The 26,774-nt window shown below is 53.2% G+C and overlaps 1 protein-coding gene across 4 annotated transcripts in view; it reads right to left on the bottom strand.

Annotated features, from left to right (window-relative positions):
• The window catches only part of NTNG2 (netrin G2), a 51,820-nt gene extending 27,325 nt beyond the window's left edge, over window positions 1-24,495 (bottom strand). For all 4 annotated transcript variants that reach the window (XM_056350796.1, XM_056350798.1, XM_056350797.1 and 1 more), the window contains exons 1-3: window positions 24,144-24,495; window positions 20,369-21,496; window positions 137-780 (exon numbers count right to left, since the gene is read on the bottom strand). In XM_056350796.1, the coding sequence (XP_056206771.1) occupies window positions 137-780; window positions 20,369-20,581 (857 nt within the window). In that variant the 5' untranslated portion in view covers window positions 20,582-21,496; window positions 24,144-24,495. The remainder of the gene's footprint in view (window positions 1-136; window positions 781-20,368; window positions 21,497-24,143) is intronic.
• Window positions 24,496-26,774: the final 2,279 nt, after the last annotated feature.

The raw sequence follows: 26,774 nt of genomic DNA, 5'->3' as shown, positions 1-26,774 counted from the left end.
GGAGAAAGGGGATTTCAGAGGGAAACCACGGGTAACCTTATTGGTCGACAGAAGCGCTGACAGCTTAGTTTTCTAGCAGTAACCCTCTTCGCATCCCTCCGAGAAGAGATACCCAAAGAAATACAGTGGCCGTTACCTGCCGGTGACTTCAATGTTGGAGACAGCATAGAAGTACTTGTACAAGTTCTCCCTCTGCACGTAGGTGCCCCCCAGGGCTGGTCTCAGCAGTCTCATCCGCAGGTCGGTGACGGTGAAGAAGTCCTTGAGCCCTTTGGCACTCTCCAGCCGGGTGTACAAGTTGTCCATGTTCTTCAGGTCAGGGCCAGCAAAGATGGCAAAGCGGTCCCTCACCTCAAACCGGACGGTCTTCTCTTTTTTGGAGCCCGCCCAGCGGGAATACTCCTCCGTGCAGAGGACCCTGTTGGCACTGGTGGTGGAGAGGTCCCGGACCCTCCGTGCTGGCATGCTGAAGGCCTCCATGCAGTCATCTGCATAATACTGGTACGGGTGCCAAGTCCTCCCATTGTCCAGTGACTTCTCCAGCATCATGATGGTGGGTCGGCCATACTCGAAGGTTATCACGATGTCGTCCGTCAGCTCGATGCTCTTGTTCCAGGACAGCGTGATGTTGGCCAGCAGCGGCTCTGGGTACCGGCGCCACGTCACGCTCTGCCAGTACGTGGCCAGCCCTTCGTCCTCGCTGTCAAACATGAGTTTTGGTGGGTGGGCCAGGTCCGGGTTGGAGGCGTCGCACTCATCGCTGCACAGGTACGGGTTCTCCTGGAACAACAACAACGGTCACAAGAGAAGAAGGTAACACCTGGGCATCGCATGGGCGTCGCAGGCATGCGGCCAAACTCACACCATTACTGGGTCCTGGGTTTAGCTGCTTGCATCAAACATGAACTGCTGTGCTGAACTGGAGTACGCCAGGGGTCTGGCTCTGGATGGTGCTGTTTCTGAGCATGAATTTCAGACAGAAAGATGTGGCTTTGCCTTTGCTACAAGAACGGCCGTGCTCTTTCCTTTGAAAGGCCCTTTGGGAAAGGGCGTTTCAGTTTGGCATGGGGGCAATTTTCATAGAAAGCGCTTTCCCTGAGACGGTCTTGGAGAACTCCGCTCAAGTTTGGCCACGTTACAAGCCTACGGAAAGCTGCATTCTCCCCTCTCCCTTGCAAGAACCAAATGGCTAAAATCCCCAAAGCACATCCATGCCTCTCGTGGCTCCTGATGCCAAATGGCCTGGGGACACACTGTCTCTCCAGTACCTCTGAGCAGGGCTAGAGGAGGGAAACCCAATTTCCCAGCTCCGAGCAGGGACAGGACTGGCCTGTACCAAAGCGAGCAGAGAGTTGTGCTCCCTGTGTCTCTGCTGTTCCCAGGACAGCATCCTGGCCTTGGGGCCACGCAGAGCGGGTACGCTCAGGATGCACCCGCTCAGTCCGGTGAGATGGCCACTGCTCAGCCTACCCACACTGACCGGGGGCTGAGCTGACAGGGGCTCGGGAAGGGAACGGGGTGTCTCTGTGCTCACCCGCCAGCACCTAGAAGGGATCTGGGACTCCTGCAGCCTAACCACCCCCCCACCCCCACCCCCCCTGCCGCTTGCTGCTTGTCCAGGCACCCTTAGCCCGTGGCAAATAGAAGGGAACGTCAGGTAATGTCTTTGCAGAAACTGAATTAGGTAGCTGTGCCTGGCAGCCCTGCTGCCTGCGGGGACAGGTGCTTCCCAAGCCATGCTGCCTTCCCCAGCTTCAGGCAGGAGGTGCACTGGTCCTCATCCACCCATGGGGATGATGGTGGGAAGGATGGCTCATCCCATCCAGGCCACAACATCCAGTGCTATGTCACTTGTCACCTGCAGGCCTAGGCAATGAGGGAAAAGGTCCAGCTGTCCCATTTTGCCCACAAATGACAAAGCATGGCCAAGCCTGCATGTTTTGCAGGGACACAGGCAGGCATCCACCTGTGCTGAACTGCACTAAGGAAATATCATCAAGGTCACACACCAAATGTTGAAGTTTTGGAGGTGGGCATCAGGGTTAGCTGTGCCACATGGGTCTATTGCTCATCCAGATGTGTGTTAAAGCCCATTGTTACTTGCCCTGCAGTCCCTGCCTCCGTGAGCATGTGGGTCAGACCTGCCTTGGGGTTGATGTGGGGCTGGCTGCGTTATAATGGGTACTGTCTGCAAAAAAACCTCTGCAACACACTGCAAATCTGTTTTTGCATATGAAGCATCTCTGCTGTCACTCTGCCTCCCTCTTGGACTCAAAATCCAGAGGATCAGGGAGGGAGAAGGACTGGTAAGACAAGTGGGCTCTGCTGCAGTGGGACCCTCGTAAGGGAGGCAAAGGCACCTGGCAGAGGAGGAGGAGGTGATAAAGCAGCTGGAGCTGCTCAGAGCTGATGGCTGGAGGTGAGGATCCTGCTGGGTGTGAGGTCTGGCCCTCCTGAGCACAGCGGACTTGTAAGGTAAGGCAGAGCCAGGTTTCGTGGTTTGGTTTGCGAATGCTTTGTGTGTGGTGGGGAGCCTGTGGGAAGGTGCTGTGCATGGGGGGGCAGCGCGCTCCTGCCCGGCCCTGGGGACCTCCTGCAGCACCAGGGTGCGGGGGGCTGCTGGTCCCCTGTCACAGGGAGCCGATGCTGGTACCTGGGGGCTCAAAACAAGTGAGGTGCAGGGCTGGGGTCTGCACAGCCTGGTTGCATCCCAGGGCTGGGAGAGCCCCACTGCAAGTGCAGGGAAGCGTGGGAAGAGGCTGCTCCTGTGTCCGTGGCACTGGGGACGGATCCTGTGCCATGGGCCTGTTTTGGCCTGGGAAACTGTTGGAGTGTCAGTGCTTGTACCTGCTTTTAGGGTGCCCTGTGTATACCGTGAGCAAAGCAGAGGAGAGGATCTGGCTTGTACAAATGGGTGCTCTTTGGTACAAAGTGGGACTGGGCTTTGAGCACGGAAACTGCTGTGTAACATGAGGCCCTGTGGAAAATCTGGGCTTTGCCATCTTTGGCTGGACAGCGAAAAGCCTTGGGAACTACTTGGAGCTTCTTCACTCTGTGTCTGTAAAATGGGCCGTTGGTGCCTCCCTGCTGCTCCGAGACAGGCACTGAATGTGCACAATTATGCGCCCAGGGAGCAGAGGCCACAGCACCGAGGAGCCTAGAAAAGCTCAGGAGCACATAAATAATTCTGTCTCCTGAGCCGCGTGAGTAGCACGCTGTAAATAAGGCAGGAGGCTGCTCCGCCAGCAGCGGGGATAAAACGAAATAGCGAGCAGCTGATCTGTATGTGAGCATCAGACTCCTTTGCAGGGGATGCAGCAGCATCCTTGGGGAAGAAAAGGGGACTCCTGTAAATAAAGCATGCACTGGGGGTGTGTGTGCGTGCATGTGGCTGCCAGGGAAAGCAGCAGAAGCCAGTTGATAAAACAAGGCAAAACTCATACTATTTTCAGCATTGTCTTGCTCTCGGACACACTGCCTGCCGGTAAAGCCACCAGTGCCGTGCTGGGATTTGCTCCTCTTGTTACAGCCTTAACTTGAGCAACGTGTGGTTTTTGCCATCTCCGTGTGCGCTGGGAGGAAGGGCTGCAACCGGAGCCACTGAGCTCCGGCGCGCTGCCCAGCCCCAAAGCAGGGAGGATGCTGAACGGATGTTTTAAAAGCAAATGGCTGGATAGTTGGGGGTTTTTTCCACTTGTTTGCAGCTGTGCCAGTTGAGCAAGGGAAATAAATGGAGTGCTGAGGCTTGCTCAGGTGGTTGATGTTGAGGGCACCTGCCCAGGTGCACCCTACTGCCCTCCCAAAGGCGGGGAGATGCCTTGAGCAAAGGAAGATGCCAGCTGGGGTGTGCTGGGGCTGAGCCGTGCTGGGGGGGTACTCTCCTGCTGCGGCACGCTGTTCCGGAGCAGGGATTAAAAAACCCCTAAGACACTGACATATTTAATATGCTCTCCTGACTCGTCACGTTCAGAGGAATTGTTTACCTCTGCTAATGAGACACAGCTTCCTGCTGGGGGATGTAGCTGCCTCTTAGCACAGCTTTACAGTGGTGGCTGATGGAAAAGGAAGAAAAATCCCCATCAGCTGAAGTGCTGGGGGCTCTGAGTGTGCTTCTTGTGCTGAGGCAACATATTGCGTTGCAGTATGGTCTCACTGCCAATGTGGTCATACAGATGGCTTAATAGGATGCTCCCAAAAAGACCATCCTGGAGGTCCGTTTTCACCTCTTGTCTGAAGAAGGGTGCCGCAGTGCAGCGTTTTGGGGGGCTTAGGTGGGGAGTGGGCTTGAGATGGCAGCAGAAAGCTCCCCAGTAAACCCCTGGGGAGCCCTGCTGCTCGGCATGGCTCTGTGTGAGCAGCAGTCTGCGTGAACAGAGCTGTCCTGGCAAGAGTGCTCTTGCCATGTGGCTTCCTTGCCTGCGTGCGACAGCCATCGAGGCGGCCAAAGCCCTTGAGCTGGTGTGAGATGAATCTCCACTGAGTATTTGTGGGCCACAGTGGCCAGCTTCACCTTTGGGTCTTATGGATGATGCTCCTGTCAAGGCTTTCTTTGGAGACTTCCTTAAGCAGTGGCCAAGTTACACAAGGTTACTCTGTGACCAAACTACAATAAGAAAGCATTTACCCAGAGCAGTGAAGGGTGACCAGGGTGGGCGGTGGGACAGGCTTCCCAGGGGCAGTGAAGGAAGCAACTGGGTCTGACAAACATGATCCGCCCCCCAGTGCCCTGTCTGGAGGGACAGGGCTGGCCAGGCATATCCCTGGCAGGGGCCCTGGTGGGGCAGGAGCACCGGGGAGCGGAGCCAGGACTCTGCCTGTCTGCCATATGCTCTTCCCAGAGATCAGGGAACGGAGATGCACGATCCCTGATGGCTTCTATGCATCCCAACCTGTAAGCGTGCTCAGCTCAGCAGGCAGCAAGCCCAAAGATGTCTTTAACCACCCTGGTGCTCCGGAGCGGCACACACCTCAAGAGCTGCGTGGTTGTAACAGGACAAACACAAAAATAACCTCTAAGTGACAGTGCTGAAAGGTGGGGAAGAGCCTCAAAAGCCACCAAAGTGAGTCACATCACTACGGCTTCCTCTGCTAAAATGAAGTGTTCCTTTTTGGTTTTAGGTTTATTGAATTGTCCTTCCTCCACGGGATGCTCAAGGCATTTTCTGCTGGTGGGGTGGTTTGAAGTCAGCCAGGAGGGCAGGGGGGAGCGGAAACAGATGGCCATACTTTGGCTGCTCCGTTGGTCCTGGTAAGATCAGTTATAGTGCTCTTGGAATAATTCCAGGTATTATTTTTGAATCTGGTTTCCTCCTCCAAGCCGTGCGTCCTCCAAAGAATCTGTCCAAAGTCTCAAGATATTTACGTCTTCAATCTAAAAGTCAGAATGCATTAGCCAGGCAAACTTGGTCTCGGTGAGCTTAAAATAAACCAGTTCACTTTGAGTCTCACGCTATTAAATCAGTCGTGAGTGTCCTCACAGCAACTAGATGTTGCAGGTTTCTGGCTCTCCAGCATGCTCTTCTGGCTGCTCATTTCTTGAGGGTGCACCTAAGAGCACTGTAACCTTGCTTAGCCCCGGCACAGCCCCAAGGGGCAAATCCCCAGGGACAAATCGCCAGAGCCTCGTTAAAGACAACTTGTCCTCACAAATGGCATCGTAGCAAGATTGTGCCTCCACGGGGCAAAACATAGAGTGGTTTGGCTTGGAAGGGACATTTAGAAGTCACCCAGTCCAGTCCCCTGCAGCGAGCAGGGACACCTTCCACTGGATCAGGCTGCTCGGAGCCCCGTCCAGCCTGACCTTGAATGTTTCCAGGGATGGGGCATCTACCACCTCTCTGGGCAACCTGTACCAGGGTTTCACTTCATGGTAAAGATTTTCTTCCTTCTACCAAATCTGAATCTACCCTCTTTTAGTTTAAAACCATTGCCCCTATCGCAACAGGCTGTACTCAACTGTCTGTCCCCATCTTTCCAACAAGCCCCCTTTAAGTGCTGTAAGGTCGCCCCAGAGCTTTCTCTTCCCCAGGCTGAACAACCCCAACCCTCTCAGTCCCTCCCCACAGCAGGGGGAGGGTGTTCCAGTCCCCCCGCCGCCCCCCCCCCCCCCCGATCATTCCTGTGGCCTCCTCTGGATCTGCTCCAACACGCTGGTGTCTACCCTGTGCTGGGGACCCTAAAGCTGGATGCTGCGCTGCAGAGGGGGGTCTCACCAGAGCAGAACAGAGGGGGAGGATCACCCCCCTCGCTCTGCTGGCCACGCTGCTGGTGATGCAGCCCAGGGTACCGTTGGCTTTCTGGGCTGCCAGCACATGTTCCCGGCTGATGTCCAGCTCTTCATCCACCCCCAAGCCCCTCTTCTCAGGGCTGCTCTCACTCCTTCACCCCCAGGCTGTGTTCATAGCAGGGATTGCCCCAGCTCAGGTGCAGGACCTTGCACTTGGCGTTGTTGAACCTCATGAGGTTCACACGGGTCCATGCTCGAGGTGGACGTATGTCCTGGTCCCGGTGACTGCAGTGCCAGCCCCTGGGTCCTGCCCCCTCGGTGCCTGGGCAGAAATGCTGCAGAAGGGGCTTCCTGAAGGTGACAGCAAGTCCCGCTCGTCAGGAGGATTTCTTAGGAAACAAGATATTGGTCTAGCAAGGTGTGATGATAGAAATCCAGGATGCTGCAGCAAAGCTGTTTCCACGTTGCTGGGGAGGGGGGAAAATGGGGGGAAAACAGCCACAATAAAGGGCCCTGGTTTTACAGAGCCCAGCTGGTTTCTAGGGCTCTTAATGAGCGCACAAAGTTGTTTTGCTTTTTTTTTTCCTGGCAAATGATGCCATTTTTAAGCCTCGTAGCATAAAATTATATATTTTTGTAGGTGAAATTACTTGATTAATCATTAAGCTGTTGAATTTTTTAAACAAACTATACATCTGTTGTGAATGGTGAAAGCTGCGCAAAAACAAAACTGCAGCTTTTAGGAGATGTCCATGCCAAAGGGAAGCTGGAAAGCAAGCGCAGCCACTAGCTGCACAGTGAAGAAAAATAATAAAAATAATGATCATTTTAAAGGGGAAAAAAAGCCCTGCAAGATTTCAGCATGGAAAAATCAGCAGGTGATGTGAAGGTTGTACTGCTCAGGCAAGGATGCTCCTCACAGCGCTCATAACCTGGTGTGATTTGTTCAATGGTGCCTTGGCCCAGGGGATGCCCCCGCTGTTGCTTTGCTTTCAGGGGTCTCTCCTGCCTGCTGGAATTGTGTTGTTTAAGCCAAGGTCTCTGCTAACCCTAGGTCACCCTGAGACCAACTAGTTTCTAATTGCAGTCTCCTAATAAGAGTAATGACAAGGTCTCATCAACTTGGACTAGTTTTGGAAATCCAAAATTTGTATTTTTTTAGCTGGGGGTAGTGGGGTACCCCTTGATTTTATTTTTTTTTATGGGAAGATTTTTATCAAAGAGGAAAAAGGTTAATTGCATTTCTTTGGCACAAAGATCTATCCTGTTGGTGGGTTTCTCTTGGGTCTTTCCTTCTGTAGTGTTTCTTTCCCCCTCTCAAACCCAACCAGAGAGCTCTCAGACTTTGGGTATCTCCAGGCTTCCCTGTGCTGATGATGGTTGGGACCAGGAGCTGTTTCATCGCCCCCTCCACGGCCTAAAGCACCTGAAGAGCCAGGTCTGGCTCTCAACATGAGGAGGAGCTTCCTGCAGACTCTGAAATGAGTGATCTGCTTAGTGACCAGGCTCCTGGAGCAGAGAGGAGAAGATCTGGTGCCACTGAAGGCTGTCCCTCGTGGGGCCATTAGCAGCAGCCGGCACCTGCCGCCACGGCGGGGGTGGGGGGGCTATGGATGAGGAGGGTTTGGATGGTGCTGCCCCTTTCAGCTATAGGTTTTCATCCAGTTTTTCCGAGTGGCACAATAATTCAGGGTTTTGCTGGCCCGCGAGTCGAGCGATGCTGGATTGATTTCAGTGGGGTGGGCGATGGCACAGAAATGTCCTTCCCTCCTTCTCAGGAGGGTTTGTGGCCAGCGAAACCTCAGTCTGAACCTCCACCCCCACACAGGAGGGGACAATCCCCTCCTCAGCACCCACCTCGTCCAGCTGTGATGCTTAAGGTGCTCTTGGGTGCATCCCAAGGCCCTTCTGCTTCTCCCAGGGCACCTATGATGCTGCCTTTGGTTTCCCATGGACAGATTAGCTGATGGGGCTCACAAAGTCCCTGCATTGCCTCACACGGCAGCGAAGTCCTTAAGTTGCCATCAAATTTCTTTCAGATCCTGCAAACAACTGCATCACCAAAATCCTTGTGTGCACCTGAGCCCTCCGGCCCCACCAATGTCCATGTCGGGGACCGGTGCCACCGTGTGTGCCCGGCAGCCTCCCCTTCCCTCAGCAACCTGCCTGCCAGGGAAGGACTGAAGAGAGATCCATTTGCTCACTGGGTTGCAGGATAAAGCTGAAACAACTGTCCCGGTGCGTTTGCTTTCCTGCTGCTTTATGCTCAGCCAAATTCCCTTGATTCACGGTGGGATTGAGTTGTGGGGCTTTGCTTCACCTCCATCCCCTGCTCCAGCTTCCCTGGCTCTGCCGGGGCTTCCCAGGGATCTGTCCCTGTCCTCATCCTGGCCAGGCTGCAGGCTCGCTCCGGTGCCTGTCAGCACCACGATTTAGCACCGGGAAATAATGCGCCAAGTGGGGAAGATGCCGTCCCCGACCCAGGTCTGGTGACAACCACCTTTGTCCTCCCCACTGATACAGAGTTAAATCTATTTTCTACAACACACATTTTTGAGGAGGGCCACCCTGAGCGACGGGTGCCTGGGAAACTTCCTTGGGTTTTCTTCCAGTAATTGTTCTGGGACATGATGCTCTTTCCCAAGCAGAACTGCATTTACCCAGGAGAGGACACAGGCTTGTCCTAACATCATTATGGGGTATTTTCACTCTTGCTGCTTCTGACCTGAGGGTTCAACTGCTCTATCTGGATTTATGAAAAGACAAGGTGGTTTTATGATCAAAAATAACATTTGTGGGTAATTAAATCTCATGCTTCAGGGCATAAACCATACCCTGCCAGTGGCCAGGATGGGACTCCCAGAGAACTAGAAATACTCTCTGACAATTAATTTTCACTCTATTCATGGGCTGGGAGGGATCAGAGGGGTGAAACAAGCGTAATTAATTTACAGCGATTATTTCCAACAGCTGGCAAGTGGCACAACTCACTGGCAGGGTTGGCTGGGAGCACGGAGGTAATTGAGGAGAAATACAAGGCCCCTCTCAAGCCAAACAGCCCTGCACCAGCCACCCCCCCCAGCCAAGGGGAAGGTTGGTGCCCTCCTTGCCCGATGCCACTGGGGATGTGGGGGGATGCGGGGAGCCGTGGGGGGATGTGTGGGGCTGCCTGCTCAGCATCTGCTCCTCTTGCGCTACTGACCCGTCCCCTGGTGCCCAGACAGGGTTTCCCCGCAGCACAGCTGGGGCTCAGACCCAGCAGATGTGTCAGGGGTGGCTCTGTGCTGTTTCGGGATGCCTGTCGGTGTGTGGGGAGGGGTCCCCGACGGGGCCAGCACTGCCGTGTCGGTCGGGTTGTGGAGATGTCAGTGGTGCTCTGATGGCAAAGTGCACCTTTTCATAATGAAATCTTAATGGCTTTCTTCAAGATGCTATATCTTCTTCTACATTTATTTTTCTTTTTTAATACCACTTTGGTCAAGCTCTATATATTTTTAGATAGTCCAGAAGCTGTCTCATATGGCGGAAGACACAGTTTTCCCAGGGGCTGCCTGTGTGGCTGCTGCCCGAGAGCTGCTCAGGTGCTCGGGATGCTCCAGCAACCCCCTGCCCGCACACCCTGTGGGCACCGCTCTCCTCCTCGTGGTAACCCTCCAAAGAGGGGTTGTAAATGGCCCTGTGTAGGGAGGTTCTGGCAGGGCACCTGGGCTTCAGTGAGGAGTGATTTTGCGGCTTAGTCTCTGCAGGGGAAGGGCAGCTCCGGCTGGGAGGCAGCGGGCTCTGGGTCAGGGAGACTTGCAGGGATGGGGTGGGAAGCTCAGGGTGGGCTTGTGGGGTGGTTTGTTCACTCGTGTGTCCTTCCCTTACTGCCTCCCTCCCCCCAGCCATCTGCAAGGGGCTCTTATTAGGGCAGAGACAGCAAAAGGGGAGAAAACCATCCTCGCTAACAAGCTGTTTGCTGTTTATGAGCAGGTAAAGGCAGAGCTGGGATGAATTATTAATAGGGTGGAAATGGGGTCCCTCCACAGATCTGCTGCTAATTCTGGCTCAGCTGAATGTCACTCCCTCCATCTCCCCCCGGGCTGTGGTTTGGGGGATTGATCGCTCCTCCGCTTCCTTCCCCTTCCTCCGGGATGGAGGTTGTCCGAGCACAAGGTCACCCTTGACACGGGGCACCCTGTGCCTTCGTGCGGGGTTCGGAGACCGTGAGTCAGCAGAAAGCAGCACCGCAAGCCCCGCAGCACAGCCCTCCACGGGCATGCACCGGGGCGCGCTTGGCGAGACGTTTTGCTTTGCCTTTTGCCTCTTGCCTTTGGCCTGAAGCAGATCCTCGTTTACCGAACAGCGCACCGCTTGTTCGGGGCTCTCGGGCTCCCCTGGGCCTGTCTCTCTGCCAGGGAAGAGATCCAGCCCCTGCTCGTGGCTGCTCTTCCCCTTCCCCCTCCAGCCTGCTTCTGCATTCAAGAAGCATCTCGTTTGTATTTTATCCTACCTCAGCACTGCGCCCCTCTCGCCACCAGCTGTGAGGAGACATCACAGTGCCAGACAGGGTCGTGTGGTGGCAGTGCAATGTCCTCTCTCCTGGTGGGGAAACTGAGGCAGGGAGGGATTTCAAAAGCAGGGTCAGGCTCCACCTTCCTGAAGATTGAGCTCCTCCAGGCACCTGCAGCTGGGCATAGTGGCTCCTTCACCCAAACCTGATGTGAAGGTCAAGGAAATCTCTGCTCTCACCCCACACTGTCTCTGAAAATCTCCCTGTGGTTGCTCAGTACCTCTCAAGAAGGGTCTGAACTGATCTTTGCACCGTAGGTGGTGAGACCCGTGCCGGAGGCTGGCGTCCAGGCAGGAAGCATCCTCTCTGCGGAGGGAGGATGCAGAGCGAGGTGCTGCTTGTCACGCACAAGGACTGACCCAAGTCACCTGTCCACCCTCGCAACACAGCCGGCACCTCTCGTGCAGGGACACAAATCCCTTCACGCCCACTCGGGCTAAGCCAGAAATGGTCAGAAAATCTGGTTACCCGATGAATTCTAACCTCCAGACTGAATCCAGCCCAGTCCACAGGTGACCTCTCCAAGGAGGGCCCTGAGCACACCATTCGCTGGGTGACCTTGGGCACCACTTCCATTCCCAAAGCCCCAGGATGCTGGGCAGCAGCTCAGCTCCCACTGCCACATCCACTGCCAAGCCCCTCGTCCTGAAAGATGCATGTGCGGCTGATCTGTGGGCGACGCAAGGGTTAACGCCGCCCGGAAAATTCCACTCCTAAGCAGATAATCTGGTCTGTGCTGGGCGAGCACACGCATCGCATCGCCCACAGCCTGGCCTCCCATGGAATCATTTTTGAGCAGCTCTTTCTGAACTACTAATCCCGTCGTGAGCTGCTCTAACCCCATCCCTCCTGGCGCCCTGGGCTCACCTCCGCACCCACCTCCCCACCGGGGCTGCACCCCTCAGCTGCTCCTTTTGCAGGTTTGTGGATTACAGAGCGACCTAGGGCCCCAGATCAGAAGCTGATGGACCAGACACCCCTCAGCCAGCAACCACGGGCAGGCGTTCAAAGACGCAGGCATTTAATCCCATTGACTGCTTTTTAGCTCGTCTCCCAACCCAGACTTTCTGTACCCAAGAGTTGCAAGCTTTGCTCTTCCCAGGGTACTTCCCTGAGGCTTGTCTACAAATTAAACTCCTTGGATCCTGCCCCATCCCTTCTCTGCCAGATTATTAAGCCCTTGCATCTTGCTACAGAGATGTATCCCTCTCCTCAGTCCCTATCAGCAGGAGCACAACAGCAGCGACCTGTGTGCTGGGCTTAGAGTGCATTATTGATTCAGGACTAAGAAAATGCTTAGGAAGTAGGAAAAGTGTCCTACTCTCTAAAAGCTTGTGCGCCTTGTAAGCTCAATACATGCAGCCTTTGCAGAGAGGCTCGCTACGCCGCTATTAATATTTTATTCTGTAAGAGAGGCCCTGATAGTTTGAATGGGGGAGGGCAGGACACGGAGGCTGGGAGGGGGAGAGGAGAGGGAGTGGATGCGCTGCTGTGCTCCTCGAATGGAGGTGCAGATTGTCCCCAAAGCCTTTGCAGGGGGAGCACGGTTTGGTGGTGGATGCCCCTGCACCCATCCCTGACCTCTGATCAGGGCTCCTGCTGCATCGAGCGCTCTGGTTTTGCTGTTGCATGCAAAGTATTTGGTTGCTTTATGCTGTGTTTTAGGGGAACAATTCAGCAGGTGCCTGTCGGAGGCTGGGACTGTGCTGTGGTCAGCCCGATATGTGCCCTGGCTGTCCCTGAGGGCAGGATTGTGATCCTCTCCTTTTTTTTTTGGCTCCCCACAAACCCCATTAGAGGCAGCACATGGAGCTGAAGCAGCCGCCTCAGCCAGGGGATGAGGGCTTAAAAACTCTTTGGCTGGGAGTAAAAACCAGTTGAATCTGTGCTAATTCTCCCCTTGAGATATTCCCCCCACAAAGGGATGTGGAGGTGCCAGGGGCAGGACTGGACACAGCAGTGGCAGCATCCACATGATGCTCAGCACTGAGGGAGTGGAGACCCATTGCCCATGCTGGAGCATGCAGCAAAATGGGTGCTGGTCCTGGGCGATGGGCACTTGTGGATGTGTGACCCTGCTGCCCGCTCCGGCACCAGCTCTGCTCACCACGCCGGCACTCGCCTTCTTGTGGGACTCGCCAGAGGCGGAGGCTGGAGCTGCTCTGGGGAGGGCAGGCTGCTGCGTTGGTGGCTTCTGCACAGATGTAAGCAAGCAGGAGAGGTGGGAGCCAGCTGGGATGAGACCCAACCTGGTGGTTCTACATTGCTGCGTGCCTACACGCACTCAGCTTCTAGACAGGCAACCTTGGCCGGTCCCCTTGTGCAGCTGGAGCCTGCTCGGGGACAGCTGACAAACACAGAAACCCCCATGGAGCCAAAAGCCACAGGTTTCCCGAAGCCTGCTTGCTTGTCGCGCACAGCAGCTGTGCAGAGGCACCGGTGCCAAAGGCTGGAGCAAGCGCAGGGCAGTGGAGCAGGGCAGGTGTGGGGCCAGCACTGCGACGTGCAATCCTCCGTGGGTCCCGGGGACCCTGCCTGAAAGAGGGGGGGATGGTGGGAACCTCATGGGATGCGTCTGAGGCTGCAGGGGATGGCTCATCTGCCTAGGGTGAAGGCTGGGAGCCCAAACTACTGTTTGCTGGTGGGTCTTAGCCAGGGCTGTGCCGGCATTGGCTTCTCCCCAGAGACACCTCTGGCCACCAAGCAGTGCTGTGTGGTCTGTGGAGGAAAAAGCCTCTTTGGTGTTTTCCAGCACTGGGACCCTGCCGCGTGGTGTTGAACTGCAGGAGTAACACCCGGGGTGTGTTCAGCACCGCAGGCTGGGTGCCTGGGGAGATGGATGCCTTCAAGAGGGTGGCAGCGGTGGTGCTCACACCATCTCAGTGGAGAACTCCCGCTAAGCAGGTCAGCAACAGCCCACGTGCGTAATAACTCTGGCAAGTCAGAAATTCGGGCTCTGCTAGCCAAGCATTGCCGTGCTGCTGTTGCTCACGCTTGATGGAGCTCACCATCTAGGTCAGAGGAGGAATTCATTAACCTCAGGACCCCCCGGCCGCCCCTGCATTGCTGTAAGCTCTGCAGCCAGCCAAGTGGGGACAGCGCGAGATGGGCATGGAGTGACCACTGGCTCCTCGCCACCCTGTCCCCCTCACAGGTGGGATCCAGTGGTCTGGCTGCTGCTGGTGAGTGGGGCTGAGCCCAGCAGAAAGCAGTGAAGCCGCGGGTGCTGGGGCCCGTGGCTCCAGTGGGGATGGAAGCAGCCGCTCAGCTGTGTTGCAGCCCCTCCACGCCTTCAGGCTGGGGGGAAGGGGCTGCTGCCAAGGAAGAGGCTTGCACCATGGACAGGCTTTTTGGCACTGCTTGGGTACATTCCCATTTTGCTTTCTCCAAAAGCATGGGGTGAACCAGGTGCTGAGCTTGGAGGGTCCCCACTGAGGGCATCAGGATTGCTTGCTTGTAGCTGCCCCAGAGCGTAACTGCGGGGGAAGAGGCGCCCACCCAGTGCCACACATCATTTTGCAGCCCCACTGCTGCAGATGACCCAGGCGTTATGGCATGCAGCGCTGCAGCCGGGCACTCAGCCCCGCAGCTGCTGCGGGAGCAGAAAGCAAAGCAGTCTGGGTCGTTTTGCGGAGGTGATTTTTGGACGGATCAGCAAACTGGTCTGACCGACCGTGGCTCTGGGGTGGTGCTGCCGCGGGGGAACAGCGGGGACACGGGTAGGGTTGTGGGGCTGGGTCAGCCTGAGCCCCATGCCTCAGCATCCTGATAAAAAGGTGGTGTGGGGTCTGAAAGAGTAATTAGGTTCAACTAAGGTTAAAATCGGGCTTTCAATTAAGGAAACCAGAGCGTGGTAGGAGAGTACTCCTTCCCACTCAGGCAGTCTTTCCTGCAGGGAGAATTCCTTTTAAAGTTTAATGGAAAACAATATCTATGCTATAGAATATAATACAGATTTTAAAATAAATTAATAGGAAGGATTTCCCTGAATCCCTTTGGCTTCAAGAGCTGCTTGTGGAAAACTGTGATACCTGGAGCTGGTGTATGAGTGAGTGTAAGAGCTGCTTTCCTGGCTCTGGCCACGCTCCCCAGCAAGTCTCCAAAGCCAGTTCTCTCCAGCTTTTCCCACCTGGACACTGTTCCCCTTCAAGCGCAAAGCTTCTCTTAAAAGCAGTTTATTCTTCCCCATCTTATTCAAGGTGGGGGCAAGCTTTCTGCTCACTGTACCAATTAAATCTGCTTGACAGCTTGATTTTTATCGCTGTGTCTTTTCCGTCAGCAAGTGGAAACGATCCTTGTTAGGGGAGCAGCATCCCACTTTACAACAAGATGAATCTCGAACTGGGCATTTAAAGAAATTGCTACAGACTGTGGGGGGAAATCCCGTTTGCTCAGCACTCTCTAATTTAAAGCTGAATTGTATTCTTTCATTTTCTCTAAAGCCTCTGCTTTTATAGCACCAAGAGCCTGTCGCGCTCCGGAGTAGCCTCTGTGGTAGGAGAGTAGTGGTGTGTAATTTGCTGAGCAGCTAATAACGTGCAATCCAAGGGTCTGGCCCCAAGGGCATGGAGCTGCTGATCTTGACTTCAAATAGTGTTCTCTGCAGCAACCCTGATGCTGAGAAGTGATTAAGGGTGGAAACAAAGCCGAAGGGCCCCAGCCCTTTCGCCCACGCTCCAAAGCAATGCCATGATGGGTGCACAGGGTGGATTGGTTCCAGCCTTCATCCGGATGGATATAGCAGCAGTTGCCTTTTCCAGGCTCTGCTCAAAGGGGAGTTTTTTCCAGGTGTTAATTTAATGTACTGGAGGGTTCAAGGGGGAAGGGGGGCTGTGAGCACTTTACAGATGTGGAAAAAAAAAGATGCAGCTTTCCATCGCCACAACCTTGACCGAGATGTCATGGGCAATTTGACAGTGGACAGTGGATTCAGTGCTGCTGAATTTTGGCATAAACGCAAAGTAATTGTCCCTGATGCCATACAGTTTCCCCAAGGAAGGGCAAAGGGGAGCTCTGGCTCCCAGCCCCCTGCTAAGGCCAACGATGGGTTTGTGGCCAACAGTGGAACGTGCTGATCTAATCAAGGAGGAGGGAGAACATCCACTTTTATTGGAAAGGATTTTCCATTTGACTGGTACATGGGCTCTGTACATGCCCCCCTGGTTCTCCTACCTGAAACGAGGTGTGGGGGCAGCATGGGCTGGGGAAGTGCTGTGGGGTTTGTCTCTGCCGGGGGTACCAGAAGGGGTGAAACCATCCTTTAACCACCAGATCATGCTGCATCTTTAAAAATGCTCTTGGAAGAGCATCTCTGAAGCAACTCCGTTTTCCTTCTTACTTTAAAAACTTTGACTTTAATCATCCTCGAACCCGTAACAATTTGTTTGCACTTAAAACAGGGGTATGAAGCTATGGCTGGGTCTAGCTGTATGAGATGGGCAAAGAATGTAGGGAAAAGGGTTTTTGTGCCCAAAAGTTTGCCTGCTTTTTCCAATTTTAGCACTCGGTCTACTAAGAGAAAGAGTTGTTTAGTACCAGCCTTATAACCACATATCATTCAGAAAAGTTTAGCTAAGAATTAAACTAAACATCAAATTTGGCTGAAAGTGTAATGAATAAATAAAGCCTTTTCCTTTCATGTAGCTGTGCCAAAATCAACAAGCTCTATTAGCTGATGAAACAATGCTGACGCCAAATAAAAATACCCCTGATCCATCAATATGGGCTAAGAGCTCGGCCCTGCATCAAAGAGCATTGGCTGAACAAGAATTACGGTCTTGACACCTTTGAGGGCCAAAAAAAAAAAAGGGGCTCCCATCTTGGTGGCGAGCTGGGGTCTCTGTGCTGCTGGATGGGTGTGTGGGGGCTCTCTCACCAGGGCGTCAGGCAGCAGCAAAACCATTCTGGGATGGCTCTTGGCTCGCAGGCAGCCTGCTATAGCTGCCTCTCCTGGCTTTTGCTAGAATGATTTGGAAAAACGCCTTGAGCTGCAAAGCCATTTGGAGCAGGGGCTGGGGCTTTTGTGCTTGCTTGCTCCCCACTGCCTGCCCCATGAGTAAACTGCCCACAAAACCCGCGTAGCTTTTTTCATCTGTTGTGCCAAACACCGATGCTTGAAAGTTAATTCTCAAAGGTCCCTGCTTGGTATCGAAGAAGAGCTTCAGCATCTCAGCATCTACCTAGGCGCACCCTGCCGGCTGTGCCATCCTCTTCCTCCTCCCCGGGTGGGTGTGATGGTGAAGTAATGCTGCACCTCCCCTCTGCCCCATGCAGACCGTGCGGCTTTGCCGTTCCCCAGCCGTGCCTGCCCTGCAGACCCCTCTTATTTGAATTCTGCATTTAGCCACCCCGGGCCGTGCCCTGGATGTGACCTTTGAAGTCTTGCCCTTCCCTTGACATCCTCGGTTAAAAGATCTGTTCCCTATTAGTCTTCAGTCACACTTTTAGATTCATTCAGGCTTTCATTTACTTATCCATTTGTCTTCCTGCTCCCACCACTCCCCCTACCCTGCCAGGAGGAACAGTACGATTCATTTTTCAGGGGACCCTGCCAGAAAGTCATTGACATGAACAGGAGAAGGTTCAGAAACGGTGGAAAAAGCAAAAGCCCCAAGTTTAATAAGCAACAAAACACTGCCCAATGAGAAGGGAGCAGCCAGATGTGACTAGAATGGCTGTAAAACAGAAAAGACAGTCCTCCAAGTAAATCCTGCCATCTCCCAGATGCCTCCCTTTGCGGAACTCTCTGCGAGCGCTGCCTGAAGTTGTTACAGCCGTAGTGTGCGACCCTGCGAGCTGTGCAAGCCTCCTCAGTACCAGTACAGCCTTGTAGGAACCACTTGCTGCCTTATGTGGTCCTGAGTTCTACCAGGACCCTCCTCCTCTGCCTGCCTGCACTGATGCCCCACATGGGGACATCATCCAGCTCCCTCTTGTCTGGCTCCTTAAGCATGGAGGGATGTTTTTGTGTCTTTAATTTTGATTTCAGTTGTCTGAGCAGTGCAGGTGTCCTGCTGGGCTATGCTTAATTCAGAGTAACGTTTGTTTAACTGCACGGACAGTACCCTGCTGTTTTGAAAGACACCTAAGAAAGCAATACAGTCACCGTAAGAACTTCTCTGCTGGAAAGCCAGGCTCCTATGAGAACCCACCTGTTACATAAAAATAATTAAAACCTGAAGAGAAAGGATAAGAGGACACCAAAAGACACCCGAGCAGGCTGGCAGGCGAGGAGCCGCAAGGCGGGTGCCAGCCCCTCGCCCCCCCGCCCCCTGCTCTGGCGAGGGCCGGGGCTCGGCGGCTGTAACGATCGTGGGCAGCGACATCGATTTTTGCCCAGCACTTCCTTTGCGCTGGGGTAGCAAAGCTCCGCTCGCATCCTCTGCGGCATGGCTCACTGCTCTCTGCATGTCAATAGGTGTCAAGCCACCGCCCAGCACCAGCGATGGAGGGGCCGAGTCTTGCTGGGTCCACTTTCTACTGACTGTAAGGGGATGCTCAGCGGTAAATGGCCACATGTTGTTCTCTGTGACAGTGGCTGTGACAATGTACCTTGATGGCCTCCCAGCACATACCACTTGGGTCCTTAGGCTGGACTGGAGCCTGGACCCCTCCTGCAGCCACCTACTACCCTGTGCACTAAGCGCTGGGTAGGCTCCTTGCTCACCTCGGCAGGGCTGCTCTTCAGCTGCTTCATTTTTACAAGTCTAAATCCTCTGGAGAGGCCAGTGCTGGTGTAAGACGGGAGAGTGAAGGGCCGTGAATACAATGGGATTTCATAAACTATCCCCAAAATCTAAAAAAACCAACTTGCAATATATTACTTCTGTTCTTAGTTCCGTTCTTCATCAGGGAATGGCTCGGGGACGTTGCGGTGAGCACTGGGTTTTGTTCTGGGAGCTGAGCTGGGCAGGCAGGCGCCAGGGGTGAGGCAGGGACAGGAAGGCAGAGCCATGTTCCGCATTTGTGTAACTCCCATTCACGGCTGTACGCGCTGTTTGCAAGTGTTACGGCACATGGCAGGCGTACGCTACAAGGAAATACTGCCGGTGCCCAGAATAGAAAGATTTTACCTCGCTATTGACTGATTCAAGACATGTAGAGAGCTGATTGCAGTTTGTGTCTTTGGCTGCTTTGGAGGTCAGTGGAGCTGAAGCCCGGAGCATCCTTAGCCAGAAAGGGTTTACAAACAGCTGCAGTGTGTAGTGGAAAGCAGTCTGGCGTTCACCTTGTGATCCTTCTGCAGCCAGTCAGATACGAGAAATACGGACTGACCCATCAATAGTTAACTGTTTAATTTGCAACCTTGGACTTCATCTTTCTTTTATAACCATCTTTTAAAAGGAGAAGCTGCTACTTAGCTGGAATTGGTGAAAATGTCTTTCCTGGTACTGTAGAGATCCCTTAGGCTGAAGGGAACTTGGCAACTGCTGGCAGCATGTTCTGCTGGTCGTAAATGTTTGGTATCCCTTGGTACGAAAGCAGCACTTTTCTCTTGGATTTCCAAGAGATGCCCTGAGCTCTGGTTGGGCCCAGGGTATTTTCTAGGAGTTTGTGCAATTTCTAGGTGGCAAACTGAGGCATGGGGGGTATACTAGCCTTGATAAAGCTGGCAACAGAAAATGGGAGTCCCTCCACTGGTTTAGAGAGAACCCCCCCTTCTCATTATAGGTAATAAAAGAATAATACACTTTTTTAGAAGACACTCCTTGCCCAGTGCTCACCCCAGTGGAAACCCTGTCAGCATGGGCTGGCTTGGTCCCTGTGCCTTAAATGTGTGCTTGGCCTGCTCCTGGGGGACGTTTGGGAGGGGACGTTACAGCCACACTGTTTTGAAATTTGCTTTGACCCCTGAACTCTTTTTAACAACGTAAAGCCTTGTGAATTATAAATCAAATGTTCCTGCTGAGCTTTGTGGTGCATGGAATGAAATGCAATGATTAATATTTAAGAGAAAATAAGTTAAAGACTTTAACTACAAGGGCAAGTATGTGTCCACAGAGCCTTCCCATGTGGAGTCTTGAAGAGAGGGGCCATTTCCAGGGGTTTCGGCAAAATTTGTGGCTCAGACCAACTCCCTGAGCTGCCGGTGTGTGGGGGCCACGCTGGCCTCCACCACCCTGCCCCTCGCTCGTACTCAGGCTGAAATGATGCACCCACCTCTGATAAAACCCTGGAGCTGGCGTAGCCTTTTGGGAAGGGACTGGAAAATGTATCCCCCGTTCCTCAGTAAGCAGAGGGATGAGCTTGGAGCAGCTCAGGCTGCGTGCTCGCCCGGGGCAGAGTTTTCCCAGACCCCAGGCCTTACTTACCACCCCAGACCTGGGAGCCTCCCTGGCTCCTCCTCGCCCTCCCCTCAGTGTGCCAGCACCATCCCTGCTCTAGGGCTGGCTTCCCACCAGCGCAGCACCGAGATGGGCAGGACTCCATCTCCCCAGTTTGCAGACCAGGAGGCTGAAAGCTCAAGGCAGCAGCTGCTGTTGCCCCCCCCCGCCCCCACCAAAATATCCTTATAACGGCATCTCAGCAGGATGCTGTCTCTGGCCACCAAAGCCTGGTAAAACACGTCAAAGAAGGAGGGAAACACTTACATGGGTGCAGAACCTCTCCGGTGGGTCCCCGCAAGTGATTCCTGCCGGATCCACCCGTACAGTCACATAATCCTTCATCCGCATGGCCTTGGGTTGACAAGCATAAAACTCCCATGACGGGCCATCGTCCGTGGTCACCCAGGACTTGCAAATGTCATACTGTCCCATGGCCAAGGGGAGACAGTGCAAGAGGAGAGCAACCAGGTAGAGCATGGCAGCTGCGGCCAAGTGCTGGATCCCTGGGCAAGGACAGTGCCAAGAGCTCCGAGGAAGGCAGCTACTGGGCTAGGGGTTGCTCTCGGGATCAGCATGGAAACTCCTCATCTAAAAATGATCCTGTCGAAGGAGATCCAGATGATGAGAGGAATGATCCCACTCTGCACGCTGTATTTAGATGTGGAAAGTTTCTCTCGGCACAGAAGCCAACTTTGCAAATCACTTGATTGGGAAAGTTTTGGCCGGAGTTGCTGATCAGTGGTCAAAAGTCTTCCTTAACCTCATTTTTTGCTTTTTATTGTATGAAAGGGCTTCCAAATCAGCATGAAAATATCTAGAGGTGACTCCAGTCAGTCAATAGAAAGATCAGGTTCTGAGTTGCTGATGAAATTTGATAGGAGCAAATGGGAGAGGCCGTGAGATGGTGCTGGATCAGGTTTTCCTCGACCCTCTTGTCTGCCGCAAATGCGTCGCTGTGGAAAGTGCCTTAAACTGTGGTCTGCCGTAAATAATTATCGGGGCTTTTGACATTACTACATAAAATAAACATAGCCTCTGGTCATCAGTACAAGTCTGACAAGAGAGGCTCTTTGGAGCTAAAATCCCTTTCTCCCCAAGGATGGTTGGATGGTTGTGTCAACATAAGCACGTTGGGTGGCAAGATCCGCAGTGGTCCCGGCAGGGTGCTGGGTGGTCGCTGGGTTGGCGGGAGCAGTGCTGGCCTTGCTGCTTCTCCTTCTGTGTCTTGCAGTGGTGGCGAGGCACTCACAGGCGAGGATTTCTGTCTGGCTCTGCCTTTTGGCAACTGAGCAGCAAGTTCCCAAAGCCTTCAGCTGCAAGCCGTGCTGCTACCTGAGGTCTCCTCTCTCTTTCATGGTCAGGACAAAGGGAGAGGTCATTAGCAGGCTGCCCCTGCAACAAATGGGAAGACAAATTAGCTGGGAGCAAGGGGGGCCAGTTGGAGCAACAAGACTTGTAAAAATAGGGCTCCCCTGGGACACAGCTCTCAGCTGGGCTTCCCAAGCCACCAGCCAGGTTTTTGTAAAAGGGAGATATACAACTTTAATAAAAAGAAATCCATAGTAAGATGCTTATGGCTTTTCTGCTGTTTGGGAGGTGGGAAGGAGTGCTGCCCCATTTAAGGTGTCTGGTTTGTAACAGCAGCTGGACAACAAGATCTAATGGGTCTTCAAATAATGGCAAGAAGCAGCTATAGGTCATTAGAAGATGCCGAATATGCAGACACAGAGCAGGGACAGACAGACAAATTGCGTCTTGAAAAGATAAGCGAATACACGAGACGGCTTGGGAGACAGATACATTGTCCAGCATCCCCACATATGATTTATCTGAACAATAACATTTAATAAAAAACAATTTAAAGTCCTAATAACATTTAAGGTTCACCTAATACAAAGAGCAATGACCTTCCCAGTGTTCATTTCAGGTTAGAGCAACATTTCTGCAATTTTGTTGTCTTTCCAGTAGAGCTATAAAAATCTTAAGTAATTACAAAACAAAATGACAAAGAGCTGAGGGGGGAAGGAAAGGAAAAAAAAAGAAAAAAAAAGTCATACCCTCTCTAAGCATTAGATACAGAAGGGAGATCTCATACAAGAAGGTGGGAGGCATGTATTTAGAATGGAAATTTAGCTCTGGATAATTCCCTTTCTGTTTGATTCCCCAACTTTTCTTCCCCAATTTAGAGATGTCTGCTTCAACAGCATGTTTAGTATTTGCTTTCTCATAAAGCTCAATTACTAAAGCTCAGAAACTCCAGGTTAACAGATGCATTGATCCATGTTCGGGGGCTTCTCATCGCTGTGCTACCATTTCCGTTTCCCCCCTTTTTGGTTGAAAGATTGTTGATTGAGATGAATGAGTTCAGAAAAGAGAAGCTGTCTCTCATGCTTCATCGCTAGCTCTTAAACAAGAGACTATTACAGCTGCGTTGGACCTGAATAAACTCCCAAAGAAAGAATAGACTGGCTGCTATTTTTACATTATGAGTAGATGTAGTAAAAATAATAAACCGGTGTGACACAGTGTTTGTAAGTCCCGCTGACATCAGAGCTGTCTTTTCAGTTATAACAAGTCAGTTCCTAATTATTACATCAAACTGGTCACAGCCAAGTGCCTAATAACAGTGGAGACCGTGAGACTCCAGTGTTGTGAAGAGAACAAGCAGGGCAGTTTTAATGATGACTCCAGTGCTGTTAAGTTTATGGATCTATTTTCATAGCCTTAACAATTATATTTTGCACTCGAACAGCTGATAGAGAAAAACCCAGGAAGAAAGGATCTATATATCTATTAGTGTCTTGTTATGCTAGCTAAATGTCATAGATTCCCAGGGAAATAAAAATCTGCCGGAAAACATATTTACTGTCAGTCAATCAGGCAGGCGTGCAGGTTCTCTGCGAAGTCTGTGGTGCAACACTTAGCTGGTACGGTCCCTTTGCAGAAATAGTTACACAGCGCTGCTCTGAAATAAGCCAGCATGCCGCAAACCGGGAGGGGGGGGGGGGGGGGGGGGGGGGGGGGGAGACTCCAAATTAAGGATTTTGCCCTGCTTGCTTCGGTTTGACTCTTAGAAAATAAATCTTCACTTGCTATTATTAAGAAACTGCAGTTCATGGGAACAAATAGAGTCAGCGCTCTTTGTTTTCTTTGCGGAGTACTCGGCAGTCGCTGGGGACTGATAGCCAGAGTATTGAAAACACAAAATTAGATTGTGTCTTGACTTAGCTGGTTGCTTATATATATATATATATATATAATTGGATTAACACCCCCTGAAATAGAGGGACAATGCTGAGCAACAACTGAGCCGCTCAGGAATTAAGAACAGAAAGTAAACTCAATGAAGGAGTTTTCAATTTTCTTTCAGAAGCGTTGCCTCCAAATCACCCCCCCCCCTTCCCCTCCATCCCCCGCAGGGAGGGTTTTTCCCTCTTCTCCCGGCTGCCCATCCCTTCCCCTCCAGCCTCAGCGGTAAAGTGGGGCGCAGCCGCGCAGCCTGTGCGGGGGCAGCGCCGAGCCCCCCGGCGGAGGCTGCGGAGCCCCCCGGAACTGCCGGGCTCCCCCCCAGCCGCTCCCCGTAACGTGTTTGTGGCTCCAGGCAAACCGATACCCCCCCACACCCCCCGCCACCTCCGCCTCGCCGCCCCCGGTTTTTTTACAGGAAAGGACTTGGGGAGGCTGCAAAGGGCTGCCTTCAAAGTCGGCGGCGCGGAGCTGCCTCCCGAGCATCCCTGCCCGGGCAGACCCCCCCGAGCATCCCTGTCCGGGCAGACCCCCGGCTGCGAACTCCGGCGGGAGCAGCTAGAGCCCGTCGGGGTGCGGGGAGCGGGGCTGCTCCCGACGGGGGGCGGGGGGGGGGCACCCGGCGGGACACCCCGGACAAACTCCGGGAAAAGGGAGGGGGTTGCTCTTTGGGGGCTGGGGGCAGTTGCCGGCACCCGCGCTGGCCTCTGCCCCCGCCTCGCGCCCCCCCCAAACACCACCCCCCCACGCCCCCCCCCCGCGCTGGCCGGCGCTCGGCGCTGCAGGTCCTTACCGGGAGGGAGCTTTGCGGCGCGGGGCTCCCAACGGAGCAGCGAACTTCGGGGCCGGGGGGGAACCCCCCAACACCCCCCCCTCCCCCCCAGCCCGGCGGGCAGCCGCTACGCCGCCGGCCCCCAAGGGCAGATGGCCGGGAAAGCTTTGTGCAATCCCCGGCTCCCCTCGCAAGTTAATGCCGAGGCTGAAATCCCTTTTGCTCTCACTTTCAATCACAATCGGAGCTTTTATCTCCGTGCCTGATCCCGGCTGCGTAACTTCCTCTGTGCAGCTTTAGCACACACCATCCCACTGGCGAGCAATGTGCTTCTTAAAGGTGCAGGGAGGCAAAGCGAGCGGGGAGGGGGAGGAGGGAGGAGGGAGGAAAAGCACCCGAGGAAGAGGAGGCTGCGAGCTCCGAGTCTTCAGCCCCCGAGTACCGCGGCTGCAGCATCCTCGCCATCCTGGCTGCGGGGCAGAGCCCGCTGCCCCCGCTTCGGGAACGGCAGGCTGGGAATGCCGCTCCTCGGTGCTTTCCTTCTTTTTATTGTGGGTTGTTTTTTTTTTTTTTCCTTCCCCCTTTAAGAGCTTAAAAAAATTAAAAAAAAATAATCATGAGATCATGTTTGCTCGAGGGGGGAAAAAAAAAAAAAAAAAGCTCTAGTCACGAGGGGTTCCCCGCACGTGTAAGTTCTCGCTTGGTGTGCCCTGAATATTTCGGGGAGGCTTCTGCTGGTGAAGATGCTGTAAATGAGGCTGTGCGCGAGTGTGTTGGGGGAAGAGGGGGGGTGGTTGGAATTAATAGGATAAACAAAGCGGGAACTCGGAGATGGGGAAATCAGATGGCTGGGAAATGCTTTGGTAACGGTGGGAATGTGCTTTGGGATTTAACCAAACCCGGGTTTTCTTTGGCAAGGCAGGGGATTAACGTGCAGGGCTGTATGGTGCGATAACACCTTCTGGCACGGGATGCAGAAGCTATAGGTGTTGCTTTGGCCAACTCTTTGGCATCCAGGCAGAGGGGCAGGGGAGGCTCCAGCTGCGGACAGGGTGTACAGAACTGTGGCAGGTAAAGTCCTGCTTTTCCCTGCACCGGGCAGGTGCTGGAGTCAGGATCGTTCCTGGGCAGCAACAGGTTTTTGACATGCACGTGGATAAATGACGGTCCATTTACAGGGAGGAAAACCAAAGAATCCCCACTGCCCCCTGTGTACACAGCCCCCAGAAGATGCCTGTTCCTTCCCAGCCGGAATGCAATCATTTCTAAGCCAGAAAGCGCCTTGTCCGACTTGCACGTGGTTTGCAGTCTCATCAGCTCAGTATTGTGCTATATGATTTCCTTTGGCCCATTGATCTGAGGTATGTACGGGGCTTCTCCCACCTGAGCCCCTGGAAAATGCACGATCCATCCTGTGACCAGGCAGAGGTGATTTAGAGCTCTTCTGGGAGACATTTCCCATATACTGGAGCGTAAGTGAGATTTATGAAATGCCAGCATGTATCTAGACTGTGGCCCAGCCTAAATGCTACACTGATGCACAGGGTGGTCTTTACCTGCAAGGCTCTTTGGTCCTGGCTCAGTCTCCACTCCTCTGGTCAGGGCATAGACTGATACCTTCCACAACTAACTTTTTCTGTAAACACTTATTTTACGGCAGCAGTATTACTTAAATGAGGAGCACTGGCTGGGAATTCAAGGCTGGCTAATATTCCTGGATTTTACTTTGTGCCTTTAGGTCTTCTCTGTAGTAATGACTCCCCTGGAAATTCCCCACGTCTCGCTTATTACTCCTTTATTAGTTATTATGGTACAGTAACAGGATAAAAAGGAGTTGGTATTTCATTTTCATTCCCTCTAATAGCCACGGCAAGGACCAAGTGGTGTGCTGATTATTGACATCAGAGTTAAGTGATATGCACGCATCATTAGGTTTCAATTGGAAAGAATAACACCACAGTATGAGTCGTCACACTTCCAAACTACATGGCATTTAAAGAAAAACAAAGTCGTTTTTCTCAGCCCTGGGAGCTCAAAAGATCAGAAGCTAGCAATACTCCTTGTATAGACACAGGTAAAAGGTGCTAGCTCCAGGCAAATCACCAGAATTAACTAATCAGCGTTATACCCGGAGAGGCTGGCAGCAGCTCTGTGGCTTGTCCGAGGTTATGCAGCGACTCGGGAGATCCAGGGACAGGCTCAGAGGGTGGGAAATCACGCTGCTCCTGGGGTATCCTGATGGGTCTGGCTCCGAGGGTCCTTACGCTGGGGAGGAGAGAGATGGTCTGTGGCACTCGCAGACCAGGGACTGCAGAGCAGCCAGCAGTGCTGCTGTCACAGGCAGGAGGGAACGGGAAAGAGTTGCAGCGAATGTTTAATTTTAGACCATTTGCATTCTTTTACCCAAGCACATTTTGCAAATATTTAATGCTGGGTATCATTTCTTTCTTGGTGAAATTTCTGCGAGGAGCAAAATGGACTTGTTTTTCCTTGAGGGGACAGCTCTGCCCCCTCCCTGGTGCTGAGCGCTACCTTCTCACGCAAGGGGAGTGTGGGTGAAAATCAATGGGTCTGCACTGAGATTTAATTACTACAGCATAGGCAGGGGTGGAGAATAAGGCCCTTAATATTTAATACAGCCTCTGCTCCCAA

Source organism: Falco biarmicus, chromosome 9 (genome assembly GCF_023638135.1).
Source record: "Falco biarmicus isolate bFalBia1 chromosome 9, bFalBia1.pri, whole genome shotgun sequence".
Classification (NCBI taxonomy): domain Eukaryota; kingdom Metazoa; phylum Chordata; class Aves; order Falconiformes; family Falconidae; genus Falco; species Falco biarmicus.
The sequence above is the reverse complement of the archived record's forward strand: the minus strand, read 5'-3'. Positions and strand labels throughout refer to the sequence as shown.